The sequence below is a fragment of the Labeo rohita genome, chromosome 7, assembly GCF_022985175.1.
Source record: "Labeo rohita strain BAU-BD-2019 chromosome 7, IGBB_LRoh.1.0, whole genome shotgun sequence".
Taxonomy (NCBI): Eukaryota; Metazoa; Chordata; class Actinopteri; order Cypriniformes; family Cyprinidae; genus Labeo; species Labeo rohita.
In genome coordinates, this window is record NC_066875.1 from 15,559,504 (window position 1) to 15,577,370 (window position 17,867).

A 17,867-nucleotide genomic window follows, 5' to 3' on the forward strand; every position below is an offset into this window, starting at 1 on the left:
CTCTATGTACAAACAGTACGGCTGGACTAACACAAGATAAAGACATAGTACTGTGTACTTTTCTAAAGAAAGCAGTTAATGCTACACATCAACATATGGATGTTTTGTACACCGTTCACACATTTTTGCATGTTTATGTAGTATTAGTAAAGAATCCAAAAAGGTTTTTTAAAGTGTGCGTGTCATACATTTATCAAACTGAATTATATCTGTGTAGTTATTACTAAAGCAGATATGAACAAAATAGCAAATATAAGTCAGCGTACACTCCAAACTGATCTCAGATGTCAGATATTTACACTACCAGATTTTTTTTTTTAAGAAACGAATACTTTTATTTAGCAAAGATGCATTAAATTGATCAAAAGTGACGGTAAAGACATACTGTTATAAAAGATTTATCTTTCAAATAAATGTAATTCTGTTAAACTTCCTAATTATCAAAGAATTCTTAAAAAAAAAATGTGTCATGGCAGTTTTTAACATTGCTAAATAATAAGAAATATTTCTTTAGCAGCAATTTAGCGTATAGTATTGAATTGATTTCTTAGTAATCATGTGACACTGGAGACTGGAAAAATTTGATTTTAAAATACATTAAAACAGAAAACAGTTATTTTAAATTGTTATTTTCAATTTTACAGTTAATATTTCACAGTTTTACTGTTTTTGCTGTACTTTTGATCAAATAAATGCAGAAAAGAGACTTCTTTCAAAAACATTAACATTCTTTTCAACCTCAACCAATCTTTTGAATGGTAGTGTATACTATCAGTCAAAAGTTTTTGAACAGTAAGATTTTTTAATGTTTTTTTCTTCTGCTCACCAAGGCTCATTTATTTGGTCCAAAGTATATCAAAAACAGTAAAATGTAAAAAATAATAATAATAATAAAATACTTTTACTATTTAAAATAACTACATTTTTTATTTAAATATATTTTAATATGTAATTTATTCCTTCGATTTCAAAGCTGAATTTTTAGCATCATTACTCCAGTCACATGATCTGTCAGAAATCATTCTAATATTCTGATTTGCTGCTCAAAAAACATTTATTATTATTATTATGTTGAAACAGCTGAGTAGAATTTTGATTTTGATGTTTGATAGTCTTTGATGAATAGAAAGTTCAGAAGAACAGCTGCAAGCGGCGATTACCGGCATTCAAATGCTTTAAGGCATTTAAGTATGTATAAAAATAGACATTATTTATCAAGCCTGTAATCACCTAAATCAATGATTAAAAAAGCATTTTTGGCAAATCCAGGTCATGTACCATAGAAATATCATGTTTTTAACGTTTATGACTGTTATAGCACCAGCTGTGATCCGATCCCCTTAAAACTTTGAATGTTTAGAATCACCCGTTGCATGTGCTCAGTAGATTTCGTGAAGTTTTGAGTTTTCCTTTAGGCTTTATAGGATTTTAGGTAAATTTGGACAGTTCTCCTTTCTGAAACAACCCCGATATAGCCTCCCGAAGGGTAAATTTCAACATTTTTTGATAATTATTGGCCTAGAGAGTCCAGAGAACTGTACTGCAGTGTTTTTTTTTTTTGTTTATTTTTGAATTGAGCGATTTCTTTCAAATTTCTCTCAGACCTTTGCAGCCGTGAGTCGAACAGGCCCACCGAGTTTCGTTCCGATCGCCCTCCGTTAACCTTGTCTAACCGGTGCTCAAATTTTGTCAGCCAATGGCAGCCATGTTTTTTGAGATATGCAAATGTCCTTGTAAACACTTGTGGCACTTCGGACCAAGACCAGACACAACGGTTTTTATGTTGACAGGACAAATGGTTGCGCAGTTAAATCCATTTTTTTTTGTTGTTTTTTCCCACTTATAGAGCCACCAAGTGGCAAAGCTCCGTGATTTATTTTCCTCGACCTCAGATTGAGCTCTTACATAAGTATTCTGAATTTGGCAGAGAATCCTAGGACCAGTTCGCAAAAGTATGTTTTTCAACAAAATGCTAAATACCTGAATCATAATTAAATCTAAGGCACATTTTGTCCGGCGTGAGCCACGGATTCCAACAATATAAGACAACTGAGCCTTAGACTGGCGGTTTAAGAGCTATGGGTGATTTCATACTTTTGATCGCTGTAGCGCCCCCTTCAGGCCGATTGAGGCGAGCCTGGGTCACATCGTAGGCAGTGTGAGTACTACCATCCTCCGAAATTTCAAGTCTGTACGACTTACCGTTTGGTCAGTTTTACGCGGAGATCGCTGATCTGTGACGATTCTAACAATTACAAGAGGGTTTCAGCACTACGCACTCAAATCCCAAAAAATACTGACTCCAAGCTTTTAAATGGTATAGTGTATAATGTTACAAAAGCTTTTGTTTTCAGATAAATGCTGATCTGTAGATTTTTCGATTCATCAGAGAGTCCTGAAAAAATGCACTTAACTGTTTTAAATATTGATAATAATAATAATAAAGTATAATAAATGTAATAAAATGTTTCTTGAACAGCAAATCAGCATATTAAAATGATTTCTGAAGGATCATGTGACACCGAAGACTGGAGTAATAATGCTGAATAAATTACGTTTTAAACTATACTCAAAGCAGTTATTTTAAATAGTAAAAATATTTCACAATATTACTGCTTTTGCTGTATTTTAGATCAAATAAATGCAGGCTTGGTGAGCATAAAAGTTTTCTTTCAAAAAACAAAAAATCTTCTCAACCTCAACCAATCTTTTAAATGGTAGTGTAGTTAAAAGCAATACTAGAATGTTCTCAAAACATCTGGACCATTGTTTTAACAGTAACACACACAAAAATAAAGTAAGATACCAAGAAAAGTAAAGCAAATCGTCCCTCTCTTCTAGGTAAGCCAGAAAATTACAGAGCCTCATGGACAAAACTTATTTATGGCTTATAAAGTCTTTGTAAGTTTGTAAGTCAGAGCTGTAATGAGGACTGGAGGCCACAGTCTTGCTCCATTTGATGCTGCTGTTTATTTAACAGTGACATACTAAAATTAAGCACTGGATTCTCTCCGCATTTCAGTGCTATTGGCAGTCACTGCGTACTTGTGCTCTCATTTATCATCAGTACAACTAGTCTCTCTTCCAATAGCAGCCATTTTACTATCCATTGCAAAGCTTTGAATGGCACTGATGTCCTTTTTTTTAACTCTTTACTCAACTTCTTAAAATTTTGGGGGACGAGCATCAGTTACGCCTGTGCCGAGCCACGGATACTGGTGTCAGTTAGCCTCGTAAGTGTTCCTGAGCTTTGTGTGTTACCGTCAGCCTGTCTAGTCCCACCGTTTCCTCCAAACAGCGTTCCCAGGCCTCCAGCTCCTCTGGTGCTCCGTCGAGTGCTGTTCCTGCTCATCTCGTCGAAATCATCCCTACAGCAGCTGAACGTCGCCAGCACGCCCTGTCTAAAGCGTTTGTTCATGAAACAGTAGACTATAGGGTTGACGCAGGCAGAGGTGTAGGACAGCAAGTGGATGAAGGAGATCGGCGCTCCTGAGAGGAGACGATCGGTTGAGCGTCTGTCAAAGGCTCGCCAGGCGTTAACGACGAAGATCGGCGTCCAGCAGAGAAAGAACAGCCCCACGATCACCAGCAGCATGCGGATGACCCGTTTCTTGGCCATGAGGTTTGCTGTAGGGCTGTTGCTGCAAACCCTTCTCAGTTTGGATTTTGGGCTGCTGAAGCTGGGCGTCACAGGTTCGGGACGCTTTCTCTTGGACGGTTGGAGGTAGCAGCCATCACTGTCACCGTTTTTTGGATTGGACGTGCCATATTCTTTCTCTGGTGAACAAAAATGAGGATGAAACTGTAATAATGTGATTTAAAGGAGGCTAAGTTCAGTTCCAGAATAAAAAATTCCTGATTTACTCACCCCCATGTGATCCAAGATGTCCATGTCTTTCTGTCTTCAGTCGCACAGAAATGAAGGTTTTTGAGGAAAACATTCAGGATTTTTCTCCATATAGTGGACTTCAATGGTGGCCAATGGTTTTTAGGGAAAAGATCTGTTATTTTCTAAGAAAAATACAAATTTATACTCTTTTTAACCACAAATGCTCATCTTGGACTAGCTCTGCGATGCGCATACGTATCTTCAAGCACTGCGTAATCACGTTGGAAAGGTCACACATGGTTAGTTCTTCATCCGTGTACACTGGTTCAAAAAGGTAGGTAGTGCTAAAAACTCAATTTCATTTTCTCCTACTCTTCAAACTTCAAAATTGTTTCGACATCGTTGTTTTACCTTTTATTTTTTCGCACGTTTGCTTTGTAAACACTTGGTTGGTACTTCCGCATATGTCAAGCGTGACCATTCCAATATGATTAAGTAATGCGTGAGCTCAGGTAGGTGCAAGACAAGCATTTGTGGTTAAAAAGTATATAAGTTAATTATTTATTTATTTTAGAAAGTGACCAATTGTTTTGCTAGATAAGACTAGATAAGCTGCACTTAACTGCAATTTGGACCTTCAACCTGCTGGCCACCACTGAAGTCCATTATATGGAAAAAAAAAAAAAAAATTCTGGAATGTTTTCCTCAAAAACACTACTTTCTTTGAGACTGAAGACTTTCCCTGAGACTGGATCACATGGGGGTAAGTAAATTATCAGGAATTTTTCAAATCTGGAAGTGAACTTATCTTTTAAGTTCACTGTTTGTAATGCTAAAGCAGCTTTTCATTATCTCTGATATTTGCATATAACTGTTGTAATTTGAATTTAGTAGCAGGCAAACAGAACTTGCAACATCACATCTGACTGGGTGGTTATGTAGGTCATTCCTGGGATTAGGTAATAGTTTCTAAGGTGGTTCACCAAAAAACAAACAAAATGTGTATAGTGTCTGTGATTTTTGGCAATGATGTAAACATTTATTTGTGTTCCTTTCTTGTGAAGAATATTTTTATAAACTCTAAAAAAATTGTTTTTAAATTCTAAAAAAAAAGAGAATATTTTAGAAGACATTTTATAAAAAAAAAAAAAAAAAACGTCCCTTAGTCTAAACTCCACCCCGTCACACTAACCATTCTACAGCCATAATAATTTAGACTCTGCTCATATGTGACATAATTTACCAGAAATTATGACATTCAGGTCTCTTTAATAGTGGTGCAGAAAAAGGTAAGTAGTATTAGACTTTTTATTCATATTTTGGAGGTATATTATAGTCAGGGAGGGTACTGCCAAACTTAACAACTCAACCCCGTCACATAAAATTAAGATGGAAAACTATTATTTTTCAATTTTATTTTACTGCATAAGTATATGCCATGTACTTATTTTATCGCCATCGTATATGCTCTACTCTCCTAACTACATAACGAACAGTGGCCATTTTGAGTGAAAAACCTCAACCCCGTCACAAATATATGTATTTCTCATTGTTACAGGGTCGTAAACTTGTGACAGGTTTGTGGCCAGTTATTTACTTCATTTATTAATAATTTTAATTTTACTTATAATTTTTATAAGTATATATTTACTGGTTTCAGTAAATATACACTTGGCAACATTATAACAACTCATATTTCTGTTATAAATAGAATTTTTGATGTAATATGTCCACTTAAACTTTGACAAGCATCCTACAACCGAAATTACTCCCAAATTTGCAGCAGAAAGACAATGTTGTGCATTCAGATATGTTGAACCAGATATAAGGGGACAATATAAGAGAGAAACGAAACTAAAAATGAAAACTGAAAGCAGTCTCTCTTCAAATGTGTTATAGACTTCAACCCCGTCACACCTTGTCACATTAATATTTTTGAAAAAACACAGGAATATAGGGAAGCTAAATAAGAATGAAAGCATTTCTTATTCGATTGCTGTCTGACATGTTAAGGACTAAAACAATAAAACTGTGGTTTCAGTAAAAACTTCTAAATTAAAATATTTTTTTACAAAAATAAAGAAACCATAGAAAAAAATGATAAATGTTACATTTTTGTTATCATTAAATTGTTATCAGGGACACAGTAAGCAGTAAGTAGATATTTGTTTTATAACAAGTCCTGTGTAAAATCGTTTTTAAACCAATCCCATTTTGTCCATTATGGGGTTGAGAATAAAAGTGTCTAAATCTGAACATAATAAAAGGTCATTAATGCCTAAGGTGGGAAATGATTTTTTTGGAGGATTGATATGTTCCTAATTATGTGGGATATGTAGAAAATAAATCAAATGTAGTTGAAAAAAATGTATATTCCAAGTAGAAATGTTACCGAATCCCAGGAATGACCCATGTACAATCTAGCTACAAATGTTTAAATATTTTTAACACATAAGCATTTTTAATTTAGAATTGTCATTGGCTTTCTGCTCATTGATCTCTCTCTATATATTTTATGATATTATTTATATTACAGATCAGTGTTTCCACAAGGGTCACGTCCACATGCTTCTTCCAACGAACTTTCACAACTCAGCAACTCGTATATCATCTTGAATTCAGTTGGTCATTCATGCACTCGGAAAACTAGTATTTACAATATTTCCGTCTCCATATGAAGAGCACATTAGCCTTCTGGGTTGTCCTTCAAATTGACATCATGTCTAAACAGCTCTTTTAGAGTTTTATACAATAAGTCCACATCTGAATTATTAAGGTTGGGAAAGTCTGTGATATTTTCACCATACCTCTGTTTGACTTTCTGTTAGCCATTTCAAATTTGATTCCCCTGTAGAGTTCGAGTGAGGTGAGGCCATAAGCCACCATCATTATGATCCCAGGCACAAGAAAGAGTATCAGCAACAGGAAAATATACCTAAAAAAAAATAAAAATACAAAGACGTCAGTTGCAGAGTTCAGTGGAACTTTCTACCATTGTTAACAATGCTTTTGGGAAACACGCCCCTGGTTTGTCATCTCATTTTACACATTTTTGTGGTCATAACTTTTTAAAGGTAGTTACCTAAGGGAGGAGTCCACTTCCAGAACAAAAATTGACAGATAATGTACTCACCCCTTTGTCATTCAAGATGTTCATGTCTTTTTTTCTTCAGCCGTAAAGAAATTATGTTTTTTTAGATAAATAAGACGAGCGTTTGAGATTAAAAGTATTTAAATTGTATTATTTTTATGAAAATAACCAATTGCTTCGCTAGATAAGACCCTTCTTCCTCGGCTGGGATCGTTTACAACCACATTTGGGATCGTTTGAAGCCGCTTTAATGCTGCATTTTGGAAGTTCAAACTCAGGGCACCATACCAGTCCATTATATGGAGAAAAATCCTGAAATGTTTCCCTTAAAAAACATAATTTCTTTATGGCTGAAGAAAGAAAGACATGAACATCTTGGATGACAAGGGGTGAGTACATTATCTGTCAATTTTTGTTCTGAAAGTGGACTTCTCCTTTAAAGGTGTCACGAACTGAGAAAGAAAAATTCCCTTAATCTTTTGACATACAAGAGGTCATATAATTGTACTATAAAAACATCATGTAAGTTTCAGAACTCAAAACTTTCTTGCTAGTCTAAAATGTGCTATTTTATGACGTAATAGTGTGGCTAAACACTGCCTAAACAGAAGAAGATCAATGGCCTGCTTCCACATGACTCCCTTGTTTAGCCCTGCCCACCGATTCACGCATGTAATGAAAATGACAAGAAACAAAATGCTAAAAATGCCTCTGAAGACAAGACCATGTGTAGGGCCAAGATGTGGAAAAACTCTTTGCATTGCCTCCCTTCTAATCCCAACATTAGGAAAGAGTCAGTAAGAACTTGACCCTTTGTTCACTTCATTTTACCGCTAGTTTGTTTAATTACAAAGCACAATCTGATCCAGGATTTGCAAAAAAAATTAAACCAAAAGATGATGCTGTGCCGACTATATTTTATCTGATAGTAATGTTGCACCACACAAGTGTGAATGACTCTTTTTATTACGTGATCACTATTGCTTTGTCTGTTATTACAGATCGTTTGATATGAGTATTTATGTGTTTTTAACCCAAATAACACACAACTGTCAGCCAGTCACAGAAGTGGGCATTTATTTCTGAGTCTACAATTTGACACACCTATTCAAACTGAGCATTCAGATGAGGGTTGTCAAAACAGAACAGAAAATAGCCTATTACTTCTAAATTATGTTTTTTGATGTAAAAAGCTTGATAATATTATAAATGGACCTCAAAGAACAGTGCAAAATAATAAAACAAGGCAGTTCATGACCGCTTTAAAATTGCAGGTCTAATTTAAATCTAAAAAAATAAGACTGATAAATCACAATTTGGATAGTTGGTTAGACTAATTTTTAACACGTCTTAACATAGAGGCAGGTTTCTTGCAGCACTGATCCATACAATATTTCACTTTCATTAGAATATAGTGCATTTACTGGACCACTTTTACAGTGAAGGCTGAAGACTACATGTTTTTTTTTTCCCTAGATTTTTTTCAGATTTGCAGTCTGGAGGAGCCAAGAGTCACAGTAAGTTTGCAGATTTTATCCAAAAAAAAAAAAAAAAAAGTGTAATGAATTATGGACACAGATTTTAAACTCTTTGATATTTTGAGCACATTTTAGAACACTATTTTTTCATTTGTGTTTTGTATCTTAGCAATGACATGCAGGTTTGTTGTGTTCGGAACAACTTGAAAGGTACACTAAAAAAAGGATTTACTGGTGTAGGGTATTTCACTTAAAAATTGCTAGACAATTTCACAAATAATTACAGAGAAATGGCTAGAAGCTCATTGAATTTAACAATTTTGACGTGAAAATACTAAAATAGTATTTTCTTGTCAAATGTATTACTTTATTTTATCTTATTTTATATTTCAGTGTAGTGTGTTATCCTTAGTCATTTATCACATGATGCCCAGTTTTTTTCTCTGCCACAATTGACAAAGTCGGCAAGTGTTTGATGCCTCAGATATTAAACGCTGTGTAGTGTATTTCAGCATTAACATACCTGCTCAATATAAAGTCTTATAGTATGAAAAGATCTGCATGAATATTTTTCAAAATGCTTCCTTTTGTGTTTCACAGAAAGAAAAAGCCAATGTCTATTTACACTAACAGCAAATAATCCTGTTAACTCCACCCACCACTGCTCAGATGTTTTGCCTTTAGTACAAACAGTATATTACTGCTATTTACACTTCTTTGTGTGAATATCATCTATCATTATTTGCACTTAAACCTGGTGCAAACAGTATCTACCAGTATTTACACTCAGCATAAATAACATTGAGCTTTTTTGTAGACTTAGTGTAAATAACTGCTGCTGAAAACATAACAGTGCACAGGTAAAATGAGGGTAAATGATGACAGAATTTTTATACCGGCCCTTATACCTTTAACAGCTTATCCTTAAAAGTACAAATAAAAAACACAGTCTTCATAAATCTTACCAGGTCTGCATGACATCACTGGGCCAAACCAAGCGGCACATGTTGCCTGTGCTGTTGTTACTGCGCATGAAAGGCACCAGGGTGCTGCCGATCGGATAAGGCAGCATGAGCAGAAAAGACACGACCCAAGTGGCTGTGATGACTTTTGCAGCGTGGGACTTCGTCTGCCATGTGCGGGACTTAAAGGGGTTGCAGATGGCACTGTACCGCTCCAGAGAGATGGCCACCAGGTTAAATGTAGATACGCTCACCGAAATACCTGTGTGTTTGAACACACAGAACTCAATTCCACATACAGAAATAAATCTGGGTTTGTTAAAGTATCCCGATTCTAAGACGGTCTGATATACACACCCTGACAAAAGTCTTGTCGCCTATCCAAGTTGTAGGAACAACAAATAATAACTTGACTTCTAGTTGATCATTTGGAATCAGAAGTGGCTCATATGAAAGGCAAAGGCCTCTAGATTACGCTTATTTTACCAAAATAAAATCTTATCATGCCTTGATTTTTTAATTATTTAATTAGGACAGAAAGGTCAGACTTTGCTTAGACAAAAGTCTTGTCACTTAACAGAAATGATGTGCAGTACAGAGCATAAAGTTATGGTGCAGTGGAAAAAGAATTAATATTGTGTATGACTCCCATGAGCTTGGAGGACTGCATCCATACGTCTCGGCAATGACTCAAATAACTTATTAATAAAGTCATCTGGAATGGCAAAGAAAGCATTCTTGCAGGACTCCCAGAGTTCATCAAGATTCTTTGGTTTCATCTTCAGTGCCTCCTCCTTCATCTTACCCCAGACATGTTCATGTCTGGTGACCAGGCTGGCCAATCCTGGAGCACCTTGACCTTCTGTGCTTTCAGGAACTTTGATGTGGAGGCTGAAGTATGAGAAGGAGCACCATCCTGCTGAAAAATTTGCCCTCTCCTGTGGTTTGGAATGTAATGGGCAGCAAGAATGTCTTGATACCACAGGCTGTTGATGATGCCATCCACTCTGCAGATCTCTCGCACGCCTCCGTACTGAATGTAACCCCAAACCATGATTTTTCCTCCATCGAACTTGACTGTTTTCTGTGTGAATCTTGGGTCCATACGGGTTCCAATAGGTCTTCTGCAGTATTTGCGACAACTGGGATGCAGTTCAATAGATGATTCATCAGAAAAATCAACCTTCTGCCACTTTTCCACAGTCCATCCTTCCTGCAAGCTGTGGGCCTTGGCAAATGCAACACAATTTTTTAGTTGTCTTCTGTTTAATGCTGGTTTTTGAGCACTAATTCGGCCATTGAGACCACTGCGTGAGAGAATTCGACAGACTGTTCTTGTAGATACAGGGGTTTCTGGTGAACAGTTGTTATGTAGCTCTGCTGCAGTTGAAAAAGGGCTGGCCCTGGACTGTCGAACCAATAAACGGTCCTCTCGAACAGTTGTCTTACGGGGTCTGCCTGACCTGGGCCTGTCATGAACTTCACCAGTTTCTTCAAATCTTTTTCTTATCCTCTCCACTTGACATTTAGATACATTAAAGATGTCTGCCACCTCAGCAGGAGACTTGGTCTTCAGGCTCTTGATGATCAGCACTTTGGTCTGTGGTTGAATCTTTGGCATGCTGTCAGGTCAGGATGCATTTCAAATGAAGGTTGGGTGTGCAGGGGTTCTTCTTCTACACACCTGGGAATGTGTTAATTACAGTATTTGTCTAATCTGTGATTGGTTGATTCCTTTAAAGATGTGACAAGACTTTTGTCTAAGCAAAGTCTGACCTTTCTGTCCTAATTAAATAATTAAAAATCACGACATGATAAGATTTTATTTTGGTAAAATAAGCGTAACCTAGAGGCCTTTGCCTTTCATATGAGCCACTTCTGATTCCGAATGATCAACTAGAAGTCAAGTTATTATTTGCTGTTCCTACAACTTGGATTGGCGACAAGACTTTTGTCAGGGTGTGTATATGCTTCTATAAACAACAGTAAACACAAAAATGGAAACAGACAGGAAAACTTCATAACAAACTAACTCCAAGCCCTGATAACAAAGGCATGAACTGTCAATATAGTTAATGTCTGCAGGCACTTTAACAGTGCAATGCCGCAAAACAAGTAGGAGCGCAGCTCTCCTCTGAATAATCAACAGCGCTTGATTGCTTATGAATGTTTACATAACCCACACGGTATTAACAACAGGGTGTGTAAATTAAGTCAGCTTTATCATGAGCAAGTGTTACAGATACGCACAAAACAAACACATAAAACATGCTGATGCATCAAATACAGAGATATCACGCAGTGGCGCTGTCTAATTATTAAATTGTTTACATGGCACATTTGTAGCATCTGGAAGTGTGTAACCAACCTGGCTATAAATAGTTATGAGAATTACAGTTACATAAAATTCAACAAGTCATAAATACGAATTCACAATGGATGTACCTTCCACACTATGGTCCAAAAACTCCAAAAACTATGGTCTTGCCAATATGATTGAGGCTTACAATATAATAAAATGCATTTTAGTGCTATTAGGTTCGCTGTTTGTGGTCTGTGCTTTAGAATTTTGAAATCAACCTTTTTTTATAACCAAACGCAAGAAAAAAAAAAGCAGCTGGAACATTAAGTAATGTCCTTTAGTTAGGAGACTCTTTATAGTCTGCCTCTCGCATACCATGTTATCAGATTCACCTTTTTAGGGCATAAAGAAGCTTGTAAAGTCAGTACATTTTATGTAAACGTTCCCATACTATAAAAATACACTCAAAATTTCTGGCAAAATATACCAATACCAGCCAAATTTCATGGTTCTTGTTACCACTTGCTTACATATAATTGCACATAATTTATATTTAATGAAAAAAGAATAACTATTATAATAATAATTTAATACTTGCTTTATATGTAATAAAACATTGTTTTGAAAAAGTTTTTTTTTAAAGTTAGTAATAAAATGAAGTACAATTTACTACAGTATTTTACCACAACCTTCCTGACCAGTATAAGCTGCAAGTCTCTGTGGAAAAGTATTACTTTTAAGGTAAGAAAATCAAATATATATTAAATTATTTGCTGTCATCTGAATGAATAGAATTAGTAGTTTATTTGTAACAATTATGCAAGCCATTTTTCTATGTTTAAAAAATACAAATATCATATCTGACCATACGGGAGGGTTGTAACACTTACAACATACACACCAGCATACTTACAGTGAACTCAAAAAAAAAAAAAAAAATGTATTGAGTGTATCTATATAAAAAAGGTTAAAAGTGGTAAATTTACAATTACAGGTGTTAAGCACATGCCTGCAGGTACTACAGATGTTACGTTAAAACTTCAGTCACTTGGAACTAGACACCAATCACAATATCAAACAAATTCTGAAAAGGGAACTTCTCATATTAATTTACAGTTGGACTAATTATATCAACGGGTATCTTTGCAGAAACTCGGGTTATGGTCATTTTTGTAAGGGGATGTATGGACATAAAGTTCACTTCGAGGCACCAACTATAGCTAGTCTTTTCCAAACACTAAGCTATTCCTAAAGTGAAGTGTGAACTACAAATATCAAACCGACTCACCCATAAAGTATGTGGCCACCTTACACATGCCGGTGCCGAAGATGAAGTCCTTCATGAGGTTTGGGATAAGTGTAAAGGGCATGCAGAAGACACACAGCATCAGATCACTGACGGCCAGAGACAGCAGGAACAGGTTCGTGACCGTCCGCATACGCCGGTTCCGCACCAGAACAGTGATGATGAGGCTGTTTCCTATGAAGCTCAGGAGGAAGATGAGCACGTACAGCACGATCCGCACCGTCTGGTTCATGTCTGACAAACAAAAACGAAAGAAATAAAGAAAGTGTTATTTGACAAGACTGAACAAGTATGCAACTTTTACTCAGATGCAGTTGTACAAGACCTGTCTAGACTCGTTCACAACTTTTCAGCACAGAATCTGTAAAATGTAGTAACCTGTAAGTGTCACCTTAAAGAACACTTGTTAACTGATACGGCTCATAAAATTAGTTTCGTTGGTAAACGTGAATGCACTGAGGATGATTCAGTGATGCTAAACAACTTTTTCCATAAATATTAAGTTATTTTTTTAGTACTTAACAAAACAGCAAAGTAATATGCAGTGCAAACGTGTAATATTTTCTTTACCTTTTGGCTCGGACGTGCCGCTGCTGTCATTTTTGCACTCCGACAAATTTCCGATTCCCAGTCCGCATAATATTTTATAAATATCAGTGGAATTGATGAGCATATCGTGAATTGTAAACGTCTCCATGTTTGCTTGTTGTTTCTGATGACTTATCCTTTGCAATAAAAAAAACCAAATATCTATCCAAATGAATTTCTCTTCATCTGTTGCAGGTGAAAGAACACCAACATTTGCTCTGCCATAATGCCAGAGAGCTACACTCTATATTAAGACACATGCTTTTATCTTAATTCATAACTATATATTTAGGACAAAACGATTTTCTTTTGAGATGTCAAACTGAATGAAATGGATAGTTATGGTACATCCAATCCTGTGTATCATCAAGCGTTCCTTCTCATAAGTTGTCATGTGAAGTAATGCAGTTGATCAGAGCTGTCGTCCACAGAACCGCAGACTCCGCCTTCTCTTTCTCACTAAGACACCTTCCATGAATACAGTACACCCCCAATACATTTCCTAAATAGTTACAGCATTTATTTAATTATTTATTTGTTTGTTTATTTGTTTTTGTTTGTTTGTTTGTGAACGTTATACCAACACGTTGAATATGTTTTTTGACACCCAATAAATCACATAACTTGGAACCTTTCTACAGCATGACAAGAAGACAAGTTAATAATCTATTTTTTTGTACACAAACTGTGTACCTCATCCATCGTGCTCAGTTTTGTTTGACATACACCCCAAAACATGAACAAAAATAAATAAATAAAAATAAACAAATGCTTAAATTTATGAGAAATATAAGGTGATCAATAGCTGCTGACTATATCCAGTACACATACCAGCCAAAAGTTTGGAATAATTATAATTTTTAAAGTTTTAAAAGAAGTGTCCTGTATGCTCACAGAAGCTGAATTTGTTTGATAAAAATACAGTTTAATTGTAAAATATTATTACAATGTAAAAAAAAAAAAAAAAAACGGCTTCTGTTTTAATATATTTTAAAATGTAATTTATTCCTGTGATGGTAAAGCTAATTATTTATTGTCACATTCCCACTAACTCTGTTTATTCTTTTACACAGAATTGAGCAACTGTAGTTTCACAACCCTTTTAAATAATATTGAAATGAAATGCTTTGGCTTACATTTACAAATGAAGTAGTTTATGTGCTTTTGGATCTTGTTTTACTATCTTGACAGTATTGGTTTATGCTGAGAGAGGTTTTAAGTGCCTTTTTAGGGTCATTTACTGACCTCTAAACATAACAGCCTGGAAGATGCTTAATAGATTTTGGAGAGAGAGAAAGAGCCCTGTAAAAGGAACACAGACTTTAAATGCTTCTAAACAGCTTTACTTGTTCAACACAATGTAAAACTAAGTGTATAGTAGGTAAACGTATGTGCAAGTATAGGTTATAGTATAGTATAATATAAAAGTGTTTGCCCCAACTATTCTACAACCATTTATCTATCTATCTATCTACAACTATGCTAGTGCATAACATACAACTAACTGATTAAGATTACTATCAGCCGTATAAAACATTGTTGTAAAACATACAGATTAGAGGGTAAGTCTTTTGAAGAAGACCACACGCAGGTTTTGTTATAGTAACTCAAAAAGCCCTAGCACTAGCCAAAAGCTTTAATTCCTGACCTGCTGTCAGATATATTTGTATATGATAAACATTATCAGCATTCCTGCAAAGAGAAACAAGAAACTGCTTTCTTGGTCATGTCTATACATACTCAGGTCCAACCTGTGCATATTAAAAAGGATTGCTTTTTATTATGATTCTCTTTTTAACATAGATATTTAATGACCTGCAAACCTATAGTAAAAAAAAAAAAAAAAATCTGATTTTGTAATTGTTTGAAACCCCTGCCATTACCATTTTGATTTTTTTTTTTAATTTAAAAGTTTTAAAGTAAACATTTAATCAAAGAAATTTAAATATAGCCAAATTAAATACTACCATGATGTATAGGCTATATATGTTTAATTTATTTTAAAGTATTATTTTTTAAATAGAAATATACAATATAAAAACAAATATATAATGAAAAACATTTTAATTTTTTTGGATTTTATTATTTTTAAAGGCATGTCGGAACCTTGTGTTGAAGACAGTGTTTCCTGTAGGGTTTGTTGTCATTTGCCTGGATACGGTGGTTTATCTTGCGATGCTGCAGGGTTAACAGATGCTCGCAGAAAATCCCATCGACATCACATTAAAATTATGATAATGCTGGACGAGAGCGCAGAGCTGTCTGTCTCTATAACGCAGATTGTTCAGCGGCTCAAAGGGACTCATTTACACTCTCAGCTGGAGAAACAGGCTAAAGTGAGTAGCTTCAGCTAACCGACTGCAGAGTGTGCAACACGATATACGGTCACTGCAGTATATACTGCCTTCTTGCGTTTGCGGTTGTATTTCATTGCATAAATGTGTCTTTCTTCCCAGGAATGTTTGCACAAACCCGAAATTAAACTGGAAACACTGAAAGATGATGTCAGAAGATTGTTAAAGGCCTCAGGTATGACATGGCTGTCGGCTATAGAGTAACATTTTAAATTAAATTTCAAACATTTGTCTTTTATTTAAAATAAAGCCAAATTTTTATAAGTACATTTTCTTTATTTTTTAAATAAATTAAATACTTGTATTCAGCAAGGATTCTTTGAATTGATCCAAAGGGACAATAAAGACATTTACATAGTTACAAAATATTTTCATTTCTATTAAATATTAAATTTGTATTTCAAATAAATGCTGTTCTTTTGAACTTTCTATTAATTAAAAAGTAAAATTATTAAAATATTAAGCAGCACAACTGCTTTCCACATTGATGATAATAAGAAATGTTTCTTGAACATCAAATCAGCATATTGGAAATGATTTCTGAAGGAAGTAATGATGCTGAAAATTCAGCTGTGGCATCACAATAAGTTAGATTTTAAAATACACACAAATAGAAAAGAGTTGTAATAATGTGCACACAATTTTTGATGTTGTTCTGTCAAAGAATGTAGTAAGTCATATATATCAGAGCATAATAATCCAATTTTTTTTAATAACTTTTTTTTTTAAATATTTTTTTAATAATAATTAAATATTGAGCTCCAAATGCTAAACTGCATAATTGTGTGTCATTTTTATTTCTCAGGTGTGGTTGACCTGGTAAATATACAATTTAAAATATAAAATTTGGCCACAATGTTTATTACATATCATATACGAACAAAGCATATTTCAAAACCTTTCTACTTTTTTAACTCATAAATATTGAGTTCCAAATGTTAAGCTGCTTAATTGTATATAATTTTCATTTATCGTGTGTGGTTGACCCAGTAAATATACAATTTGAAATATGAAATTTGGCCACAATGTTTATTACTTGTCATGTCATTACACTTGTTATTACATGTCATGCATTAGACATATGAACAAAGCATATTTCAAAACTTTTCAACTTTTTTTTTTTTTGATGCAATATATGCTCAGGTGATAAATGTATTTCCTGTGTGTAATTCTTGTAGTGTCACTGATCCTTTTGTTCTTGTAGGTTGGGAGAGAAAATTACAAAATGCTGTTTACAGGGAATTACACATGTAAGTGTTATATCATTTTATATTCACAATATATTTTTCTAATGCAGTTCATTAATCACACTAGCTGGTTTCTTCGACTCACATTTTCAACTTTATTTTATTTATTATTTTATTTTATTCTTGTATTACCATAATGAAATGATCAGCAATAAAAATGATGCCATGAGATTTAGACAAATTATATTCTCTCTCCCTCTCTCTCTCTCTCTCTCTCTCTCTCTCTCTCTCTCGCTCTCTCACTCTCTCTCACACACACATGCACACACACGTACACTGAAAGTACCTAGACTGATTGTTCCTTCAGTTTTAGTGTTTATACAGTTTTATGACAGGAACTTCTTTTGGCCAAATGTGAAAATGACAAGAGACAGAATTACTTTGTTAAGCTTAAAATGGTCCAGGTCCAAGTACAGGACAGGACTGGCAGGAGAGTCCTTGATACAATACATAGTACTTTTATAGAGTATATTCTATGAAGTTGTTTTAACTGGACATTGTTACTGATGAGAAAAAGCTCTAAAAATATATATGTATACTTCTAAATATATAACCCCTTGTTTGAAAATGGACAGCACTGTGAGTTGTTTTGTAGATACATGTACAGTGTTTGTCATTTTTTGTGATGTGTTTATCCTAAAACAAGTGTTTTAAGTTAATGAGACTCAGGAAAGACTGAAGGGACCGAAACAAAAAAGCTTCATAAAGTT

The 17,867-nt window shown here is 34.7% G+C and overlaps 2 protein-coding genes across 2 annotated transcripts in view; one reads left to right on the forward strand and one right to left on the reverse strand.

Moving 5' to 3' along the window:
* Positions 1-1,528: 1,528 nt before the first annotated feature.
* cckar (cholecystokinin A receptor) lies at positions 1,529-13,940 on the reverse strand. The gene is made up of 5 exons (XM_051115690.1): positions 13,539-13,940; positions 12,951-13,202; positions 9,364-9,622; positions 6,637-6,764; positions 1,529-3,777 (listed from the first exon to the last, which is right to left on the reverse strand). The coding sequence occupies exons 1-5, from the start codon at positions 13,663-13,665 to the stop codon at positions 3,191-3,193; spliced, it is 1,353 nt and encodes a 450-aa protein (XP_050971647.1). The 5' UTR covers positions 13,666-13,940; the 3' UTR covers positions 1,529-3,190.
* The window catches only part of tbc1d19 (TBC1 domain family, member 19), a 33,854-nt gene continuing 24,324 nt past the window's right edge, over positions 8,338-17,867 (forward strand). The window contains exons 1-4 of the mRNA XM_051115689.1: positions 8,338-8,437; positions 15,691-15,892; positions 16,013-16,085; positions 17,115-17,160. Of these exons, the coding sequence (XP_050971646.1) occupies positions 15,788-15,892; positions 16,013-16,085; positions 17,115-17,160 (224 nt within the window). The 5' untranslated portion in view covers positions 8,338-8,437; positions 15,691-15,787. The remainder of the gene's footprint in view (positions 8,438-15,690; positions 15,893-16,012; positions 16,086-17,114; positions 17,161-17,867) is intronic.

Coding starts and splice junctions, on each gene's coding strand:
- cckar (XM_051115690.1), bottom strand. CDS start 13,665: ATGGAGACGTTTACAATTCACGATATGCTCATCAATTCCACTGATATT. Junction 9,623..12,950: donor GGTGGCCACATACTTTATGG/GTGAGTCGGTTT, acceptor TCAAACACACAG/GTATTTCGGTGAGCGTATCT. Junction 6,765..9,363: donor AGTGATGTCATGCAGACCTG/GTAAGATTTATG, acceptor ATTTTTTTTTAG/GTATATTTTCCTGTTGCTGA.